The sequence below is a fragment of the Varanus komodoensis genome, unplaced genomic scaffold (genome assembly GCF_004798865.1).
Source record: "Varanus komodoensis strain SLA01 unplaced genomic scaffold, ASM479886v1 scaffold4, whole genome shotgun sequence".
NCBI lineage: Eukaryota > Metazoa > Chordata > Lepidosauria > Squamata > Varanidae > Varanus > Varanus komodoensis.
In genome coordinates this window covers 23,098,505-23,120,399 of record NW_025335941.1, presented here as the reverse complement: position 1 = coordinate 23,120,399, position 21,895 = coordinate 23,098,505, and the positions used below count along the sequence as shown (strand labels likewise).

The following is a 21,895-nucleotide window of genomic DNA, read 5'->3' as shown; positions in this document are numbered from 1 at the left end:
AGAGATTGCCTGGTTTCAGTAATCTATTCTCTGCTGATCATTAAATTAGATTACTAGAATGTGGTCTTCTTGGGCTGTCCCTGAAGCTGAAGTTTGTGTAAAGCGCAGCATTAATAACTTGGACCAGAAAGTCCAGACATAGCACCAATTCTGACCCACTTGTGTTGACTGCTTGTATGCTTCCAAAGCCAGTTTGAAATGTGGTCTTAACCTATATAGCCCTACACAGCTTGGAATCACAATACCAGACAAAACAGCTCTTCCAACTGCAGTCGGTCCAGACAGTACAACTGAGGCCTTCCTATGAAAGCCATCTGCAAGGGATGCTTGGTTAGTAGCAATAAGGAGGAAACCTTTCTCTCTGATAGCCTCCAAACTGTAGTACAATCTCTCCAACAAGGCCTACCTGGCACCAACTTGACTATCTTTTCACGACCAGGTTAAGACTGCACTCTTGTAAATTCCTAAGGCATTTACAAACCCAAACAGCACATGGGATGGAGAATATTGTCAGGTGTTTTTAGCTGGCCTAGCAGTATAGGCTTGACTTGGTTGTTCCAAATTGTGGTTGAATGGGGTTTTTAAAATGTTTTAACTGTTAATTTATCTTGTATTTTACTAATTGTTGTACACTGCACAAATAAATTTGGCTATGAGGTGGAATAGAAATAAAGCAGAATAGAATAGAATAGAACAGGAGCAAAATGTGCGCAACAACAGCTACTAGTAAAGTGTTTGACCATGACTTTAAAAAAACAAAACTTTTTTTTGTAATTTTATACAATTTGTTTTTTAAGTGTGGCAACCAGGAATGAGATTTATAAACCTAACCACCACCTCCCCTAAGAAAAAACCCCTAATGAAACTGAGAGTGATTACTCTGATATGCTTACATTTATAGACAAGATACATTCGATTGAGAGCCAGTGTGGCAAAGTGGTTAGGGTGTTAGACTCAGGAGATCTGAGGTTCTAGTTTCCACTCAGCCAAGAAACTGGGTGACTTGGGGCCTCTCACTTACTATCAGCCTAGCCGTAACAAGAATCTTGTGAGGATAAAATGGGGAGGAAGAAGAGAAGGATTATGTGAGCCACTTTGCAGGAAAAAAGTGGGAAATGAATGAATAAGTAAATACTTGTTTATCAAAGTAAGGCAACATCTCAATTCACCACGTACTAGGTATAACTATACTAACCATCACTGGTAAATGCACTCATCTCTATGCATGCATGTTTTTCTCTGTAAATGTCACGTACATTTCTAAACTATATAACTCCCATGGGTGAGAAACTGTTGGTTCATTATCACTGTATATGAATAGGAAAATTTATGTGCTGAGTTTCTTTACATCAGGTGGGAAGGGTGTGGAACTCATGTCCCTTGATCCTAACACTACTTCACACTGACGACATACATAATAGGTATTATAAAAATACGCTTAAATGATAATGAATGATGCTCTAAATTTATCAGGTTCATAAGAAGTTCTAAGTCCTGTTGTTTTTTTTTTTTTCTGAGAAAGCCAGTGTGGTGTAGTGGTTAAGAGCATGGGACTGGGACTCAGAGGATCTGGATTCTAGTTCCCGCTCAGTCATGGAGCCAACTGGGTGACTTTGGGCCATCACAGACTCTTAGCCCAACCTACCTCACAGGGTTGTTGTTGTGGGGATAAGATGGAGGAGGAAAATAATGTAAGCTGCCTTGAGCCCTTTGCAGGGAAAAGGCAGGATATAAATTGAAAAATAAATAAATAAATAAATTTTAGTATTTATTTAATACTAAATTTTAGTATGGGAATCTTAACTGGTTCTGTAAGACATCATGAGCTATAGCGTGCAATGCCTCCAGCTAAGAATTTGAGAGAAGAGGAAGATATTTGTTTAATCTGACTATATTTAACTAAGCCAACTTGAGTTGGCAGAACGGAGATTGTGCCAATTGGCTGTTCTTTTTAATCTGCTGCATCCAGGGGAAAGCCTCTTGTGACACCTTAAAAGCTTATTATGGCATAAGCTTTTTTGGTCTAAAGTCTATTTTATCAAATGCATGTGTTTTGAGGGAACCAGAAATTAAACAACAGCATTATATACAGTTAGGAGACTGCAGTTTCTTTAAGTAAGATGGACTGAAACAAACAGGGCTCTGCTAACCTCTCTAGTACTCTTCAGAACATTTAATTGGAACATTACTTAGTGCTTGCATAGATACCACCTCATTTTTTCATAGTTCAAAGATCTTTACTATTGTACATCTGTTCCTGCCCTTTAATGAGGTAAGATGACAAGTGGTCAAATATTAAGTTTTATTTATTTATAAATAAATTTCTTGACCATCCAACTGCCTCAGCCACCCAACCTCCCCACCCATCACAATGTGATGTGCTTGGAAATTTAGGGGATTTTTACAATATATTGTAGATAATTTGTATCTGTTCCTAACAAGTTTGGTTCTGCTTCTATGTTGAAAATGAGAACACACTCTCCTCTTGCATTCATTGGTTGCATGCTCTGCAGTTTGGCTAATTACTCATGTGTCGCTTCCTGTACTGTCCAAAGCAAGCAAGATACACAAAGTGGGTGGCTTCAAAACTAGCTCATAACCCACAGCTTTATCTGGAGCATGATCTAAAATTACAGTTGTTTCAATCTTGCAGTCTCTAATTTGACATAGCAGGAATGTAGAAACAAAAAATAGCCTAACTGAAAGCAGTTATATAGATGGAATAACTATATAATCTTATTCCTTAAATGTTCCCTAACTAGTTGTTTACAGCCCAGTTAAATTCAGCCTGCTTGTCATTTGAAACGAGTTAAATATCAGTTTAATGAAACATGCATAAATGAATGTGTTCCATGATTTGCCATGGTTATATTACATTTTGACACATAAAACTATTTCCAGTTGATACTTGCCAACCAATTAATAGGCTGTTCTGTCTCCACTGATAGGTTGACCAACAATCCCAGTATATTCAGGGATACAAAATTTTGTACAGGCCAGCAACTGCTTCTCAAGGAGAGTCAGAGTGGTTGATTTTTGAAGTAAGGACGCCAACGAAAAATAGTGTTGTCATTCCAAAACTCAAAAAAGGAGTGAACTATGAAATTAAGGCTCGGCCTTTTTTTAATGAATTTCAAGGAGCTGATAGTGAAGTGAAATTTGCTAAAACTCTGGAAGAAGGCAAGTAGTAGCATGGCTGTCTTCATCTTTTCTTTTTGAAGTATTCCTTTGGCTTGTTTCTCCCTGGTATGTTCATTATTTGATTTTCTTTGAAGTGCTTTTTAACATTGGAACAGCTACCTTTACCAAAGAAAATGTCAGTGCATAGGGCTGAACAATATTTGATTTGTTTGTTGACACAGAAGTAAATATTCAGAACTATTTAAATGAAAAATCCCCTCAAAGATATTATGCGAATTTCTGTTTTTAATGCTGGGTGTGTGCATGTCTGCCAAGTTCATGGACTGGTCACAAATGACTTGTGCCAAATTCAGAGACTTGATAATTATTGTCTGAAGTATATAACTGACACCATAGGAACCATCAAAGTACTCTAGTTCAAGGAATGAAAATGACACATTAGAGGACTCCCTATCTACACTACTTCGAATAAGTGTATTAAAAGATGATGAATGAAGAGAAGAACACAAAATAAGTACCACTTAGCTCCCCTCCCCATCCCTTGAGATCAGCAACGGATGCCCTTCTCCGGGAACCCTCTGTGAATGATATTAGGAGGGTGAGTACCTGGAGGAGGGCTGTCTCTGCGGTGGCGCCCCATCTATGGAATGCACTCCCCAGAGAGGTCTGCCTGGCACCGTCATTATTTGTTTTTTGGCGCCAGGCTAAGAGCTTTTTATTTAAAACGTATTTTAATTGCTAAATTATTGTATTTATTAGGATTTTAAATTAGCTGAGAATGCACTGGGGGTTTTAAATCTTTTTTTTCTTTTAAATTGTTACATTGTTATTGTTTATGTTTTTTTTTTTTTGTATTTTTTGTGAGCCGCCCCGAGGCTTTGTTGTGATGGGGGCGGCATAGAAATGTTTTAAATAAATAAATAAATAAATATTAATTATAGATTAAAGGAATCAACTAGTCCTCTCTTTCCTGCCCCATCAAATCTACCACCTCCTGGAAAAATCTGTTCCACTCCTGAACAGCTCTCATGGTTAGGAAGCTTCCTCTAATGTTTTGGCAAAATCTACTTACCTCCAATTTCTACCCATTGATTCTGGTTCTGACCTCTGGAGCAACAGAAAACCACTTTTGCTTCTTATTCTTCCATTCTTCTTCATTCAGCTATTTGAAGACTGTCTCCCTTTAATCTTCTCTTTCAACCATTTTTTATAGGATTTGCTATCCATACTCCTCGCTACCTCTTGAAGTCTTCCAGTTTGTCAGTGCTCTCCTTACAACAAGATGCCCAGAACCAGACACAGTACTCCACATGCAGCTGGCTAACACATAGAAGAATGATTACTACTTATGACCTTGATGCAATGTTCTGTTAATGGAACACAAAATTACGCTCGCTTTCTTAGCTTACTGCATTACACTGTTGCATCCACTGGTGCTGTCAAACCAGGGCTCAGCATCAGCTCATTTTAGGTCTTCACCTTCCTGACACAATATTTACATATCTGGGCAACTTTATTGTATTTCACTTGGTATTCCAATATGTCCTTCCTTCAGCTTATCTTAGCTGCCTGTGCAACCACACAGGCTTATTTAAATGCCTATCCCTCCCTCACCATTTTCCTTGTCATGGAAATGGTTTCATTATACCTGCAGTATTTCAGTTTTCAAGATTGCTTATCCATCGGACTCCTGTTTCCATCAAAATTTCTAGCCATAGAATCTCACCCCATTGTTATTTGAGCTGTTTGAAATTGGCTTTCCTAAGGTCCAAAGTCCATATCCAGCAAGATTCAGTGTTTGCAGCACTTTCTATCACAAATTCCAAGATGACAGTCATCTAACTTCATCTAGCATGTATTTCCTATTGGTTAGGAGATCAGATCCCTTTGAACTATCTTACATTTGCTAAGATATGAAGATATCAGGAAGACAGTTTATAATCTGTTGAATGTTGTTTTGGTTCTTAGATTGCATTTATATCTCATTTTTCCCTCTTGCAAGAAATCCAAGGCAGTTTAACTGTCTTTCTTTACTTCATTTTCAGCCTCTCAACAAAAACCCTGTAGGTTAGGCTGAGAGTGAGTGACTGACCCAAAGTCATCCAGTGAGCACTACAATCCAAATATTCTAGATCCCCATTCGGATATACTAGCCACCATGCCACACTGGTTCCTGATGATGCATTATTTGCAGAACCAGACTTCCAGCAGGTGTCAGGAGACCGAAATACCTCATTTGTTATCTCCCAGGAAGGCTCTGTTCATGTCTTCCAGCTGGCTCTGCAGAGTCTAGTAAACTGCCACAACGACATCACTCTTATTTCTTTTTCCCCTCTTTCTTTAGCCATATGTTTTCAACATGTTTCACCATTCTCAGAATCATGGATTTACACAACTCTGTAATTGCTTATATCTAGTGATACTCCCCCTCTTTTGCTATTTGTTTTTTTAATAGGTTGTACCCTTACATGGCTATCTTCCAATCAAGGTTCTGACACCACAGGTCTCAGCAATAGTTAATACATCATACTTCCATCATGTATTATAATTTCAAATTCTCATCTGGTTCGTTTCCTGTTCTCTATGTATTAGTGCATAGACATCAGATGTTAAGGCTGTTGTACCTTCCCAATTTCCTTGTTCTGTCTATCAGCTTGCACATTGTGTAATCTATTTGTGTAAGTGGTTAGTTATCAAGTTACCCCACCTTTCAGGAAGTACTTTAAAGCAGTCTGTTAGGGACATTCCTGCCCTGCCAAAAACATTCTTCTCAGTTCCCATAACTCAGTTCCCTATTATTCTCAAGGAGTAACAATAATACATATTGCTATTACAGTAAATACATAAGAATAGCCATGCTGGACAAGAAAAATGCTCTGTCTGGTCCAGCATTCTGTTCACACAGTGGCCACTGGCTGCTCATACAAGGATATAAGTGCCCCAATACTGAGGTTCTCCACCAAGTGGTGTATATATAGGCATACTGTCTCTGCTACCAGAGGCAACATGTAGCCATCGGGATTAGTAGCCATTGGGAGCCTTTTCGTCCATCATTTTTTTCAGTCGCCTGTTTAAAGCCATCCTAACTGCTAGCCATCACTACATCTTGTGGAAGTGAACCCCATAATTTAACTCTGCAGTCTGTGAAGGACTTCCTTTTATATATCCTGATTGTCCCACCTATTTATTTCAAGGGGATGATCCTGAGTTCTAATACTATGGAAAAAGAAAAACAAGAAATATCCCCTATTTACTCCCTTCCCTGATGACACCAACTGCATAGCTATGCATTTTCAGTATCTATCTTTATTTACCAATGCCCTGACCTTGGACAGGAAAGACTAATGAAAGCATTACTAATGTCTCCAGTTCCTTCACTTTCATACCTTGAGCATTATAGACTTTATGGAACTATTCAGCAGTTCTTCTGGCTGTATCATGTGTTTCTGCATGGATCAGCAAGAAAGGTTAGTAGTCAGTTAATTTGATGAGTCTCAGTAGCCTCTCCTTCACATCTTGAATACCTGCTTTAGGAAGCCAGAACATCTCTCAAGGTGACATGTCTGGTGTGCATGCAGCTGCCTCCATTTCTCTAAAAGGGTTCGTAAGGAAAGCAACACAAAATAAAGGAAATACACAAATAGTGACTGCTGAGATTTTAAGAAGCCCCATAAGTTGTCCTGAGTTTGTCCATGTTCATCATAGTATATTTGTATTCATTTGAATTACAGAAATTGAAATGCAGTTAATTCTTGTTCAGATCTTCACACATTCAGTTTATAGCTTTATTTCCATTGTATTCATTTGAAATCACATCAGCACAAAAATTATCAGAGGCAACATACTGAAGAAACCTTTAGAAGCCTTTTTTTGTATTTTTAAAAAAAGCTAAACAAGACCAGATTCTCTTACATTATTGTGTTCTTCATCTATTTTCTTCAGATAATTGCAGCTATATTTTTGTGTTATATAATATGTTTTATCTACATATAGAACTAGTTGCCATGTTTCAGGGTGATACTGGAAAAATAAACTTAATCGGTCATATTTCTTTCCACAAAAAAGCTCCAAGTGCTCCTCCACAAAGTGTATCAGTAACCAAGAATGATGGAAATGGAACTGCAATTGTAATAACTTGGCAGCCTCCTCCAGAGGACACACAGAATGGAATGGTTCAGGAATACAAGGTAACACTGAGCTCTGTCCTGGCAAACTACTTGCAAGCTATTGATAGAGAACTAGTTTGTGGTTACTTGGCTCCATCTGGTGGTAAAAATCAAAGTACAATGAAATGATCACCCATTACCTTCCCAGTTATTTTTTCTTAGAATTTGAAGGCAAAACTATGTTACCTTCTTTGTGCATAATCACATGGATATAAAGAAAGTATGTAGTCATAATTCACCATCCTGCTGCTTACATTCTTTCTACAATCATAAACATAAACTAAATGGGAATGGTGCCTGTGTCAAGTACAGAATGACAAAGGTAAGTTGAAAAACTGGACTAATTCATATTACACAAATAAGCCATTCTAGTTCAGTGAAGATTGCTACAAAACCAGGGTAAGAGCATGATTAAGTTTGAGGGTTTTCAAAAGTGCTGTTACGAGCAATTATTGATATGTATCTTTTATGCCATCAATATACTTGTCTTCATGTTATGTATTAACAATATGCATTAACCACTTCTATATACATGGAAGTCTTGACCTGCCTCTTGCTTTTCTCCCATAAGGTAAGGATCATTTTGGTTTGGAGAAGGGAAAAAAAAACTGCCAGGAAAAAGAAGGTGGTGGCTAAATTGCATCTTTTGAGCATTCATATCAAACACTTGAGAATCCCCTCAATGGGATTTTGTGTGCATGTGCATGCACATGTATGCTTTGAACACCTGAAGAGAAGAATGAACAGAAGGGTAGTCATGCATGTCTAATATTGATATCACTAAGTATAAATGCCATACACAGAGAGGGTTAGGTGGGTGTTCTTCAAGGGATATTAGCAGAAGGTTTACTCCCACACTCCTACCCAGAACCAAGCGCCATGATCCCAATTTGAATTGGAGTCACGCACATAGATACAGCAAAAATAATCACACATAGGTACACCAGGCATGATTAGTATATCATTCAGCATTAAGTCATATAATTCAGTGTAATTTATGTCCACTGTGCTGGAAATTATCAGCAACCTGCAGTACGTTGCAATGACACTTAAAGAGTTTTGTCTGCGCAAACAAATTTATGCTGTCATAAGATGCTATGGACCATAGCCCATTTCATCAGATCAATGGGCTGTTGTGAGACCTCTAAGCTTTATATGCAGTGCATGTGGTGGACAGTGAGGGGGGATAGTTAGAAGAAAATTATTTATTACAAATATTTATTAAGGAAATTGAGAAAAGTAACCACTTTTCATCAGATTCTTCAGAGTCCTTTCTCAATTACTGCATTTCCCTGGAATGCAAAAATAAAGGAAAACAACACCTCTAGACCACACTGGCATGTCATATAACAGGGATGGGCAGACAACAGATTTGCAGGATCTAATTTTTTTATTTTTTTACTAGAACTCCAGGTCCACCAACTAAGTGACATGCAAAATAGTGGCTCAGATCAGAAGTAGGTATACTCCTGGATTTCAGAAGCAAGAGCACATGCTTATCCCAGGAATCCCTTTTCAATATCAGAACAGAGCTCACAGAGCAATCACAGGAAAAAACAGTTCCATCTTTTTAGCCCATGCTTTCTTCCATCTAAGCCCCTTTTTGTTGCTAATGATATACAATTAGAAGTCAGAAACCTTTGGTGATCTTTTGCAAATCATCCTGAGATCCATCAAAATATCTCAATCTACCATTTGCCAGCTGCCCTTCTTCTGTCATGCACTATTCTTGTGATGCTCCCACCTATAAGGGTATAACAGCCATGAGCTACTTGCAGTGCCATAGAGTGCCAATATAACCCAAACAGCAGCCACAGTGAGCCTCACCCTAACACACATGCATGCACTAAGACTAGTATCATTTATATTTACAAGTTTGCTTTTTAAAATGATTACAAATAGTATGCAAAAAAGCTCCAGCAAACTTTGGCAGATACACACATCCCATTCACCCCATTCTCTCTCCATCCCCCTCCCCTCCCACACACACACAGACAGCCTTGCATGGACATGCAGTGAAGTACAGATGAATGAGATTTCTGTCTTCCTCCAGTGACAGTTTGTTGTGTTTTTGTGCTTTCAGGGTGACAAGGAATGCCTTTATCATTCCGTGGCAATGAACGGCAGAAAAATTGAGGAACAGGGAATTTTCTCCCCATGGGCAATTTCTCAGCCTTTCTCGGCCCTGTGGTGAAAAAAGAACCCTTTTCTCACTGTGCAGCACTAAAAAACTGGTACACAAACCAGGAAAAAACTGATTGGAGATAACAACTTTTTGCTGTCTGGGGAGAGAGAGTTGAGCCATGCGAAGTGGCTGGTGGACCAGTTGGGGAAGTTGTGTCAGCTATATTCAGCCTTTGGGCCACAGGCTACTAGGATTCTGGTAACAGAAGAGGTTAAGGTGTTTCATATGGGCTCTGTTGTCCATTTTGAGTCTCACTAGAGTTTTAGTCATTGAAATTTTAATATACTGTATGTGTTCCCTTCCCATGTACCTCTCTATCACCTACTATCCAATAAGCACCAATATTGTTGTTTTCAGTATCTGATAAAATAATTACTATTGTCATCATCATATTATTACCTTTATACCCCACTTTTTTCCTCTTGCAACGAATCTGATTGATTTACAAGGTTTTTTATCCTCTATTTTATCCCCACAGCAATGACCTTGTAAGGTAGTTAGACTGAGAATCTATGACTGACTTGGTGATTTACATGAACTAGAGACCCAATCCAAAACTCTAAGCACTATGACACACTGGCTTTCAAATCTTTAAGGAAACCTTTCCTGAATGAAAGGCCAGCCTCTGTTTTATTGGTGCAATTGAAATTTGCGTGGGCTTATTCTTTTGTATTTTTGTACACCACTCCAGATTTTTTAAAGCTATCAAGATATTTATACATGTTGTGAAATCAAAATAAATATATAAATGACACAACTAACTGAAGCTTCCACCAAACTATTCCCCAACTATGTCACAGGGATGGGAAACATGTGGCCCTCAGATAATGATGTACTGCAACTACCATTAGCCTTAGTCAGTATAACCAAAGGTAAGGGATGATGGGAACTAAAGTCCAACAACATATTCCTCCTTCTTTTAATAGAGTTGGACAAAAGACCACATGTTCCCTATCCCTGCTATTAGCTTAATGTCTTTAAATAATGAATAGGAACTTGTCTTCGGCATAATGGAAATGTGGAACTGTGTTTGAGGAGAACTTGGAGACTTCGGCTGATATAAAATACAGTGACAAGGATATTAAATAGGAGTTACAAGTTAGAACATTTAATGCCATTCCTGTAGTGGGTGCCAATTTGTTTCTAAATTTAGTTCAAAGTTCTTTTATTGACCTTTAAAGCCTTAGTGGCTTAGAAGTGGGATATAATAAGAGCATTTCCCCCCTATGTCTATTTGCCCTTTGTGGCATCAACTTTGTTGGTCTTCCTTCTTGTCTCCACACTTTTAAAAGGATAGGTGACTGAGAATGAGACAGATGTTTTGCTGTTATGACACTGAGTTTTTAGACATTCTTCTCGAAGGACGTTGGCCTGACCATTGAAAACCATGCCTTTGCCTTTGCCACAACTATTAATGAAGAAGGATGGACAGATGGCTGACACCTATCCCTCCTTCTGGTTCTGCCCCCAGCCAGAGGGTGCCAGGTAGCCTTGTCAACCACCCCTCGGGCCTGACGGTGCTGCTTCTCAATGCCAGGTCGGTCAATAATAAATCTTCCCTCATCCATGACTTGATTGTGGATGAGGGGGCCGACCTGGCTTGCATAACGGAGACCTGGGCGGGAGAGGGAGGGGATGTTGCCCTCTCCCAATTGTGCCCACCCGGGTATCTGGTTCAACACTGTTCACGCCCAGAAGGGAGCGGAGGGGGAGTCGCGTTGGTTTACCGAGCCTCCATCTCTCTCACGGGTCTTCCGGTCCCTTCGAGGCCAGGGCTGGAGTGCCTCTACTTGGTGTTGGGCGAACGAGACAGATTGGAGATTCTATTGGTGTACCGTGCACCCTTCTGCCCAGCAGTCTCCCTATCTGAGCTGACAGAGACCGTCTCGGACCTGGTGTTGAGGACCCCCAGGATGTTGGTCCTGGGGGACTTCAATCTCCATGCCGAGTCTGGACTGACCGGGGCGGCTCAGGACTTCATGGCCTCTATGACGGCCATGGGCCTGTCTCAACACGTCATCGGCCCGACCCATGAACGTGGACACACTCTGGACCTGGTTTTCTCAACGGGGCAGGAAGAGGGTGGTCTGAGGGTGAGGATGACCTGAGGGTGAGGAACTTATGTTTGACTCCCCTGTCATGGTCAGATCACTTCCTGGTGAGGTTTGTGCTCAAGAGCGGCCTCTCCCTCTATAAGAGTGCGGAGCCGATTGTATGGGCCCGCCCCCAGAGCCGGATGGATCCAGATAGATTCCTGAAGGCCCTGGGGGAGTTTCCAGCTGACAAGACTGGTGCTCCTGTCGAGGCTCTGGTCGAACTGTGGAACGGAGAGATGACCAGGGCCGTGGACACGATCGCTCCCAAGCGTCCTCTCCCACCGGGCAGAGTCCGCTCTTCCCCTTGGTATATACCTGAATTGCGGGCGATGAAGCGGGTTGGGAGACAACTGGAGCGTAGGTGGAGGAAATCACAGGATGAATCTGATCGAACACACTTGAGAGCCCACTATCGGGCTTATGCTGTGGCGGTGAAGGCGGCGAAAAAGAAGTTTTTTTCCGCTTCCATTGCCTCCTCACAATGCCGTCCGGCGGAGCTTTTTCGAGTGGTACAAGGCCTGGTTCGCCCGGGTCCTAAGGAAGATCCGATGCCACCCTCAAAGGACCGCTGTGACGACTTTGCCAGGCATTTCAGGGAGAAAATCGCTCAGATTCGTCACAAGCTGGACTCCACTAATGAATCAGAGGTCTCTGGGGAGACGCCAATGCTACCGTCTGGTCCAAAATTGTTGGAGGAATTTCAATTATTGCGGCCTGATGATGTGGACAAGGTACTTGGACGAGTACGTCCCACCACTTGCCTATTGGATCCTTGCCCGTCTTGGTTAATAAATAACTCCAAGCACGGGATTGGGACCTGGATCTTGGAAGTGGTTAATGCTTCTCTGAGGGAGGGTCGAGTGCCTGCCCCTTTAAAGGAGGCGGTAATACGACCAGTCCTGAAGAAAGCGTCACTGGATCCAGAGATGGCCACTAACTATAGACCTGTGGCCAACATCCCGTTTCTGGGCAAGGTGTTGGAGCGAGTGGTGGCGGGACAACTCCAAGCACTCTTGGATGAAACTGATTATCAGGATCCTTTTCAGTCTGGCTTCAGACCCGGGTACAGTACTGAATCTGCCTTGGTCGCCCTGTACGATGACCTGTGCAGGGAGAAGGACAGGGGGAGTGCATCCCTGTTGGTTCTTCTGGACCTCTCGGAGGCTTTCGATACCATCGACCATGGTATCCTTCTGGATAGGCTAGCGGGATTGGGGGTTGGAGGCACCGCTTTGCAATGGTTCCGCTCCTATCTCAACGGTCGATTCCAGAAGGTAGTGCTGGGGGACCATGTCTCTGCGTCATGGCAGCTATGCCATGGAGTACCACAGGGCTCCATTCTATCCCCTCTGCTATTTAACATCTATATGAAACCGCTGGGAGAGGTCATCAGGAGGTGTGGGCTGCGGAATCATCAGTACGCTGATGATACGCAGCTCTACCTCTCGTTTTCCACTAATCCAGGTGAGGCAGTGGCTGTGCTGAACCGGTGCTTGGCCGAGGTAATGGAATGGATGAGGGCCAATAAACTGAAACTCAACCCAGACAAGATGGAGGTCCTGTTGGTTGGCGGATCGGGCTTCGGAGAGGGTGGAGTTGACCTGGTCCTGAATGGTGCAACACTCCCTCTTAGGGATAAGGTCCGCAGCTTAGGAGTACTCCTCAACCCGGAGCTTTCTTTGGAAGCTCAGGTGACAGCGGTGGCAAGGAGCGCCTTCCTTCAGCTTCGGCTGATTAATCAGCTGCGCGCCTACCTGGAGTACGACTGCCTGGCGACGGTGACACACGCGCTGGTGACTTCCCGCCTAGACTTCTGTAATGCGCTTTACGTGGGGCTTCCCCTGAAGACGGTCCGAACACTTCAATTGGTGCAAAATAGAGCTGCCAGGTTGCTGACGGGGACGGGGCGTTATGCTCACATGACTCCAGTCCTCCATCAGCTTCACTGGCTGCCCATTGAAGCCCAGGCCCAATTCAAGGTGTTGATTATGACCTATAAAGCCCTAAACGGCTTGGGTCCGGGCTACCTGAACGAGCGCTTACGTCCGTATATGCCCGACCGCCCTTTGAGATCTGCGGGAGAGTCCCTTCTCCAGGAACCCTCCATGAAAGAAATTAGGAGAGTAAATACTCGGAGGAGGGCTTTCTCTGCGGTGGCGCCCAACCTATGGAATTCACTCCCCAAAGAGGTCCGCCTGGCACCGTCGTTACTGGTTTTTCGGTGCCAGGTAAAGACCTTTTTATTTAAACATCATTTTAATTGTTAAAATATATGATCTGGCCAGGGCAACTTCTTCCTTCTCTTTTCTCCTCCTATATTATTTATTTACTTATTTTATACTGATAATTTTAATTTTATATTATTATGTTTGTAACTCAATGTATTTTTTGTATTTTTGTATTTAATGGTAATTTATTATGTGCTATTGTATTTCAATGTATTTTATTGTGTTGTAAGCCGCCCCGAGGCTTTGGCAAGGGGCAGCATAGAAATGTTGTAATAATAATAATAATAATAATAATAATAATAATAATAATAATGATTCATAATAATGGATGTTGTTCCTGTGTTCATTTTCTGCTTGAGCTTTTAATGCTGTGGGTTTCTAATGCTTTGTTGTATGTATGTGTATATTGCTACAAACTTTGAATCATTTTGAGTAGAAAAGTAGGACTGAAATGAATCCTGAAATATATACTAAATGAATGTGGCACATATTGATGAAGTATGATGTCTATTCCTGTTTAGGTCTGTTATGAGTGCTACAGATCAAATTGTATTTCTGTACACTGGATAAGCAGTAAAATTCCAGTGAACTTGTATCAAGGAGTTCTGGAAAGGCATATGCTAATTTGTTTCCCACAGTTGTAAACTACTGAATTTTTCTCCAGTAATAACATATGGATTGTTCAGAATTTTCAAAAATAGAAGGGGAAAAGGATGTGTTGTATATTATCAGGTTACTTAGCAACCTTATTCACATGTTAATTCAAATGATTTGTTTTTATTGGTGTTTATATGAATTTGTTAACAGTTTTTTCAACAGATCTATTAATTTAGCTGAATCCAGCTTGCTATGTAAAGTAGAAAATACCATATGGCATTTTTCATATCATTATTCATATCTCTTTTTGTAAAGCTTGTGCATATGAACATTCTTTTATTCCTTACAGGTCTGGTGCCTTGGCAATGAAAGTCGATACCACATAAATAAGACAGTGGATGGTTCTACATTTTCTGTGGTAATCCCTTCCCTAGTTCCTGGCATTCGATATAGTGTGGAAGTGGCAGCAAGTACTGGAGCTGGAGCTGGAGTGAAAAGTGAGCCTCAATTTATTCAGTTAGGTAAGGTATTTGTAATTCTGATTTGTTTGTTTATATTTAGGGTTTGATGTGGAATAGGGGAAAGCCAAATATTCTACATTGTTCTGATCACAAACAGTACAGAATCACGGAACAGACTTCAGTTCTGATAAAGAAGCTTGACAATGTAGACAGATTGCAGGAACACTTCTACCTTTTCCACCTGCTGTTTGCTGGCTATGTTTTTGACTGGATGGTTAAATGCTGTCAGTTCATGAGGCTGACCATATTTGCCACTGCTTTCCATCTCCCTGCCATTCAGTTATGGTATCATCTCTTCCCCTCATGATTTTGCAAAAAATATCTCAATAAATTGCTCTTCATAAGATCTTGAAAGAAAAAGTTTCCCTCTGGCTCACACTGCCACTACATTAATCAGTTTCACAGCCTCCACTCAGATACATTTCAGTACAGGTAAAAAGCTTACATAAGACTGCTTATGCATCTCCTAGAGTCTTATCTAGTGTAACGCTTTCTTTGTTGGATTCTTTTCAGTTGCTGAAATAACTTTATTTCAAGTCACCTTTCCAAGCCAGCAAGTAATGTCAGTATCTCTCTGTTTTTATGATCCTTAACATATTTAATAATATTTATTTTGAATTATATTAATCCAAAACAAAACCAACACCGAAAAAGGAAAGTTTTCTTACATAGTGAATTTGAAGGTATCATTCACAATAGGTACATATTAAGTGCATTCTCCTTGATATTTTTGCAAAGAGCAAGATATACTACTATAAGCATAGTTACATAGAAGCTTCTTCAAAGGCAGATGAAATATTCAAGCATTCATAGGTTATGCCTAAAGACCACCCATTCAAAAGTTAAAAGCCTCATTATGTCCTCTGTCTACTGAGACAGCTATTTGTCCTTCCAATACCAGCAGTATTTTAGGTGTCAAAAGGCACATAAAATCTATTTACACTGACCTTGCAAGAAGCAAGATCATAAAGATCATCTACATCAAATAAATTAAAGAGCTTTCCAACACAATGTTTATCCATATTATTACCTTCTTACAAAAAATGCAGGCTCTGGGCATTGCCAAAACACGGGTAAGAGAAGCACTGACTGTATTATACGTCCAGCAGTTAACCAGTTAAGACACATTCTTACTAAAAGACGTTATATGCTAAATAAGATGTAACCTCTGATCCACTGATCCTTTTTAGACAGATGCCAGCGTAAGATAAACAATCCACTTCATTTTTCCATTCTTGCTTAACACCCCATATGTTGTATTTAGTCACCTGTAATAAGTATTTATAAAACTGACTGGTGGTTCAATGTATCTGGTAAAACTTAATAAGTAATTCTAATAAGGAAGTTAACTGACACTCCCAAACATTTATGCCTTGTTGAATTCTGACTAGGCAGTTGTCTCCAAATTCAACACTTGTTTTTTTCTTTCTACCCCATGTTTCAGGTGGACTGACTCCCTTTCTTTAAAAAGGAAATTAGCATGCTTCATTTTTTAATTAAATTTGTCTTTGGGGAAAATGGTTTAAAGCTACACACAGGGAAAACTGGCTTCCCTCATGGGTGATTTAGGAGAGATGATCGCACATTTGCCAAAAATGCAGTGAGTGCCCTTCCATTGAAGCATCACTGCTAAATCATGTCCGTATCAGCGCACATAGCTTATGGTAGAGGAAACAATGAATAATGGATTGCCAATTTCTTTCCTGTGTTTCTTCCACTGTCGTACCCCAACAGGTCATTGTTCCAGCATGAAAACTTAACATTTCTCATAAAAATATTAACCAGTGTGAATATACATCATACATTTATGAGGAGCTTCAATCTGATAATTATGTTAAGTGTATTATTCATGTCTTAGACATCCCAAGTGAAACGAATACAAGCAACTCTCCTTGAATTTTTATTGCTGTAACAGCTCCTATTATGAGGCATGATTAGTGAACTAATTATCATGCCTTTCATGTTGATCTGCCAGCAAGTGCAACTATATGTACTCCCTAACATTCTTTTTATTTAAAGCACAACCTCTGTAGTGGACTGTACAGAGGCCCACTGATGTTCTTGTAGTGGGCTATTTTTGTTTTGTGATCTAGTACAGTGTGGGTCCTTTGTACCATTTTCACACTCATTTTGCATCTCTTATGAATGTAAAGCAACTCTGTTGCAAAACGCTTGAATACTCCACATCAATTGTGCTCCAGCATTCCAAATTAATTAAGATACAAAGTAAGATAACAAAGCCTTTGTGCAGTCACACATTGCTTCTTTGACTTGTGTATGTTTATTGATTACTTATTTATTATTTATGTTTGACATTTATATACCACCCTATAGACCAGAGGGATCTCTGGGCCATTTACAATAAATACAGTAAGATCAACAGACTATTAGTAAAGCAAATAATAAAACAGTAAGTTTCTGTAAGAATAGGTCTTTCCCCCACCAAAGGGCCTGGCACCTGAACCCACATCAAAGTGGCACTGAATGGGCACCAAATGAGCCATACCCTTTTGTTTTCACATATGTCTGTTTACATATATATGTGTGTGTATCTGTATCACTATTATTCTTTAATAAGTAAGGAAATGATTGTTTCAGATCTCTGATGTGTTGTCCACATTTCAGTCCAGCAGTGCTTTCTCCTCCATCACCAGCTGCTTGTTCAGAGAGGAGAAATGTGTATTGGATTGAACTGTTGGGTTTTGAGTCAGTTAAAATAATCCTAGGCCACCTTTTGGCAGGAGCACTTCCAAGGCAGCATACATCAGTAAAGCCAGTATAATAAAAATGGATACAGTCATAAAAATGGAAAACATTTATGTAGAGGATAAACACAGACACAATGCATACCAGTCTTTTTATGGCATTCAGTGCAGGTCTTTTTGTTGAAGGTTATATGCTGGTGTATAATCAAATTTACTAATGAGTCTTACTGGTAAAACCAAATAGTCTTTACTTTCTCATAGTTGTGTCCATGGGAAGTGTGCAAACATTCTCTGTTGCTATTATACAACATATGAAAACATAGAAAACCTGAAGCAGCTGGCTGAATGATATTATGACCATCATGCTAATTAGCTCACAAATAGTATCCCAAAATGTGAGTCATCAGAGCAGCAAAGGTTAAGGAGAGTTTTATTGTGCTGTTCACATTTGTGGCACTTCCTACATAATCTGTGTACTGAATCATATGTGGGAATACGGAATATGGCTTATGTTGTCACTGTGATCATCTTTTACATCTCTTAAACTCTTTTAAAAGGTTGTCCAATTGTCGAGTTATTTTCTGTGAAAAGATGGTAACAAATGTTAATGGGAAAGTAGGGAAATGCATTAAATTTAAAACAAATGATTGAAATTATAAAACAAGGTAGCATTTCTTTTCAAAAATGGATGAATGATGTTGGGAATGGAGGGTTCTTTCTACTACTAAATGGAAACAGTTGTAGTCCATGATACTGTAAAAATTATAGCTGATTGTGATACAAGTAAAATGAAGCAGAATATTTTAATATAGCATCAACTGGCATGAGATAATGAATAAAACGTAGAGAGAGAGTTTAATTAATCTCAGCACACTTTATACAGTTAATCCCATCAGGATATTTCAGTAGTGTTGTTCATAGAATTTCATAAAATGTAAGGCAACCAATTTGATTTTGTACAAATAACTATGAATGTTCTGGATCTGGAACACAGATATGGATTGGGGAAGTGTGGGATAAGAATTGGACCATTTATTGGACTTTCAGATTACAAGGAGTATTAGCTTCAAAACCATGAAAGCATATGTAATATTAAAGAAGCTTCCCAGTGACAAATAAGAGACACTTATTGCTTTCATTATCATTTATTATGTATAAAACATAGAATTCTGGACAGAAAGGGGTAGATATGAAGGGAAGGAAACAAATGCTATTAGCATTTTATTTTTTATTTTATTTTTTAAGTTTAAGTGATGCTTTCTCATTGTTGTCAAACTTAAATGCAGCATGTTCAGAGTTTTCTCTGGGTTCACCCAGTTTTTGCTGCCAATTAACTGACTAATGTTCCATTCTACCAAGGAGGAAAATTTGAGCATAACTACAATTTGCATTTTTATTGTAATATGTTTTTCTTTTACTAGGTCAACTCACATCTCTGCTGTGATATTGACAAAGTAACAACAGTTATAGATAATGTCCATTTTTAGAATTGCTTGAAATAGACATGCATTTATCTGAAACATAAAGGAACTTGAGAACAGCTCTTCAGTATTTATACTTATGCATTCTGGGTATCTTTCAGATTCTCATGGAAATCCTGTGTCACCAGAAGACCAAGTCAGTTTAGCCCAGCAGATTTCAGATGTTGTCAAACAGCCAGCGTTCATTGCTGGAATTGGTGCTGCCTGTTGGATTATCCTGATGGTTTTCAGCATTTGGTTATACCGCCACAGAAAGAAGCGAACTGGTCTCGCTAGTACTTATGCTGGTATAAGAAAAGGTATTTTGTTATTTCCTTTTCAAATATATTCGTTCCTGCCTCAAAGACATTAATTTAGTTCCATTTCATTTCTATACAATTCAGTAGCTGAAGCTCTCTGGGCAATTCAGAATAATTAATCAAATGCAAAGACAGCATAAAAATACAAATGCAATAGAACAAAGTATACAGTTCCAGTATGCACATTTTTAAAAGCTAAACATTCAAATATATAAAAATATAAAGCAGTTTAACATTTAAAACTAAACCTAGTTTTAAAAACAGCAGACATAACCCATCATATGCCAATTAAATGTCTGGGAATAGAAGGCTGTTTTACCCTGATGCCACAAAGATGACAATATTGGCACCAGGGAAAGCATTTCACAATTGTGGGGCAGAGACACCAATGAAAAGGCATTCCTCTTTGTTGTCTCTTTCTGGGAATCCCTTGGAGTTTGCAGTCAAAGGAAAGCCCCAGATGCAGAGCATAGCCCAGGTAAATAGAAGTCAGGAGAGGTGTCCCATCAGGTATTGTGGTCCCAAGACAGTGATTCTATAGGTTAAAACCAGCACCTTGATTATGCTACTAAGCATATAGGTACCCAATGCAAGTGGGTCAGAATTGGTGTTATGTGTTTGGAATTTCTAGGCCCAATTATTAATCTGGCTGCCATAATTTGCATCTTCTTCTTATTGCTCCCAGGTTATGGCTCCCAGGTTTATGAAAATAGGGTTAAGAGGATTACCTCCTATTAGCTTGTCCACAAGCAATCCCTAACAAATGTCACAGAATGAGCACAGATACTTATCTCTGAGGAAAGATGGAACTGATGAACTCCCATGTTCCAATATTGTGCCAAGGGGAGAAAGTTATACTGATATGACCCTAAATGTACAATAGCAACTTGTCTAACCATGCATAGGATTGAATCTTCAGAAACTACCAGGATGTAAAGACTTTAGAATATAAACTTCCTAGGCAAAAACAAAAGTGGCAAAGTTAGTGATAACTTTGTGGTCAAATAATATTCCATTGTATATTCTGTGAAGCTGAGACAAAAATTAACTTGTGTTGGTTATTATTTCACTGGACAAATTAAATTATACCCTTTATTCTACATTAACAGTTCTGTTTTAACTATACTAATTGCATGGTGTCATGTGATCTTTTGTACACAGTTCTGTTGGACTAATGCTGGATATAAGTGGAGCTAAATCCACAGCATGCAATTTTAAAATTTCTGGTATCTTGCTATTTTATGCAGATATGTGTGTGTTATAAATATCTGTAGGTGACTCCACAAATTTTCATATATTTTCCAAAAACTAAAAACAAAAAGGCTATGTAATTCAACACACTTGAAGGGAAAACCAATTTCAAAAAAACAAAGATAATTGGTCAATATTTAGACCATCAAGTCAATATAAAAGATGAGGATCAGTAAAATTCATTAAGTCCTTTCTTTTCCTTTGAACATTCAGTTTGAGGATTTAACAACTGTTTAAAAAAACCAAACAAACTTCTGTATTTACACATGCATTAGTGCCTGAGAGGATATTAAGCATTTTTATTAATCAAGGCTCTGATAATAAAATTTACGCCTAAAAGTTAAAGATTTCACTTAGGTTTGATCTATATTCATTTTCTTACAACAAAACTTTATTGAGTATGCAGTTCACAGGAAAATAGTGGCAAAAATCTTTCATCTTTTTTCAACTCTTGTTATTTCAATTCAATATGGAGATGCTTTATTGAGCTTTTTATGAGTAACACTTATTTTAAATACATCATTTTGTGTATGGATGTGAAAGCTTTATTACCATGACCCTGCATTTTCTTTTTTAATGACTCTAAATTCCTTTGGCTATGTGAAAAGAACCATGAGAAAGAGAATAATAACAGGATTCCTGAGATAAAAACAGCATTGCTACAAATGAAGGACAGAGCTTCACTTGATTAGAGGCTTTCATTTTTTGTTCAGTGCAATACTCTTGGAAATAAAGTGGCTTGATAAAAACAGAAGCACATATGCTGCATGTCCTAAATGAGGCTTTCCTGGGTCCTCAGAGACTTAAGGGCCTTGTTCCTAATACAAAAATCAGACTTACATGCAGCAAAAAATATCCTAGTGGTGCATCTCTATATCAGCCATTCTATCCTCCCTTTGTTGCTTGTATGCTAACATAAATTTCAAGGCCATGATGCATTTAGGAACTACTTTGCTGCTTTTCTCACATTTCTTTGTTTTTCTCAGGATTAAGGAGCTTTTCATGCCATCATTCTTCCCATTACGAATACTGAAAATATTTTCTATTGTTGAACAGCAGAGGAAGTATGTGCTAGGAAAACAATGGAGTAGATGTTGCACTGGAGGTCTGCTCTTAGATTAGACTTCTTATTGATTCAATTAATATCTGTAGGAGCTGCAATACTGAAGGGTTTTTTCCCCCTAAGGGAACATTTTTTGTTTAAATTCGTAAGCTGGTGAGTCAA

General features: G+C 39.2%; 1 protein-coding gene across 1 annotated transcript in view; it reads left to right on the top strand.

Moving 5' to 3' along the window:
- Nucleotides 1-21,895, top strand: part of ROBO1 (roundabout guidance receptor 1) — a 321,775-nt gene that overhangs the window by 255,662 nt on the left and 44,218 nt on the right. Inside the window, exons 15-18 of the mRNA XM_044441909.1 lie at nt 2,949-3,180; nt 7,207-7,328; nt 14,763-14,934; nt 19,222-19,419. Coding sequence (XP_044297844.1) covers nt 2,949-3,180; nt 7,207-7,328; nt 14,763-14,934; nt 19,222-19,419 — 724 coding nt within the window. The remainder of the gene's footprint in view (nt 1-2,948; nt 3,181-7,206; nt 7,329-14,762; nt 14,935-19,221; nt 19,420-21,895) is intronic.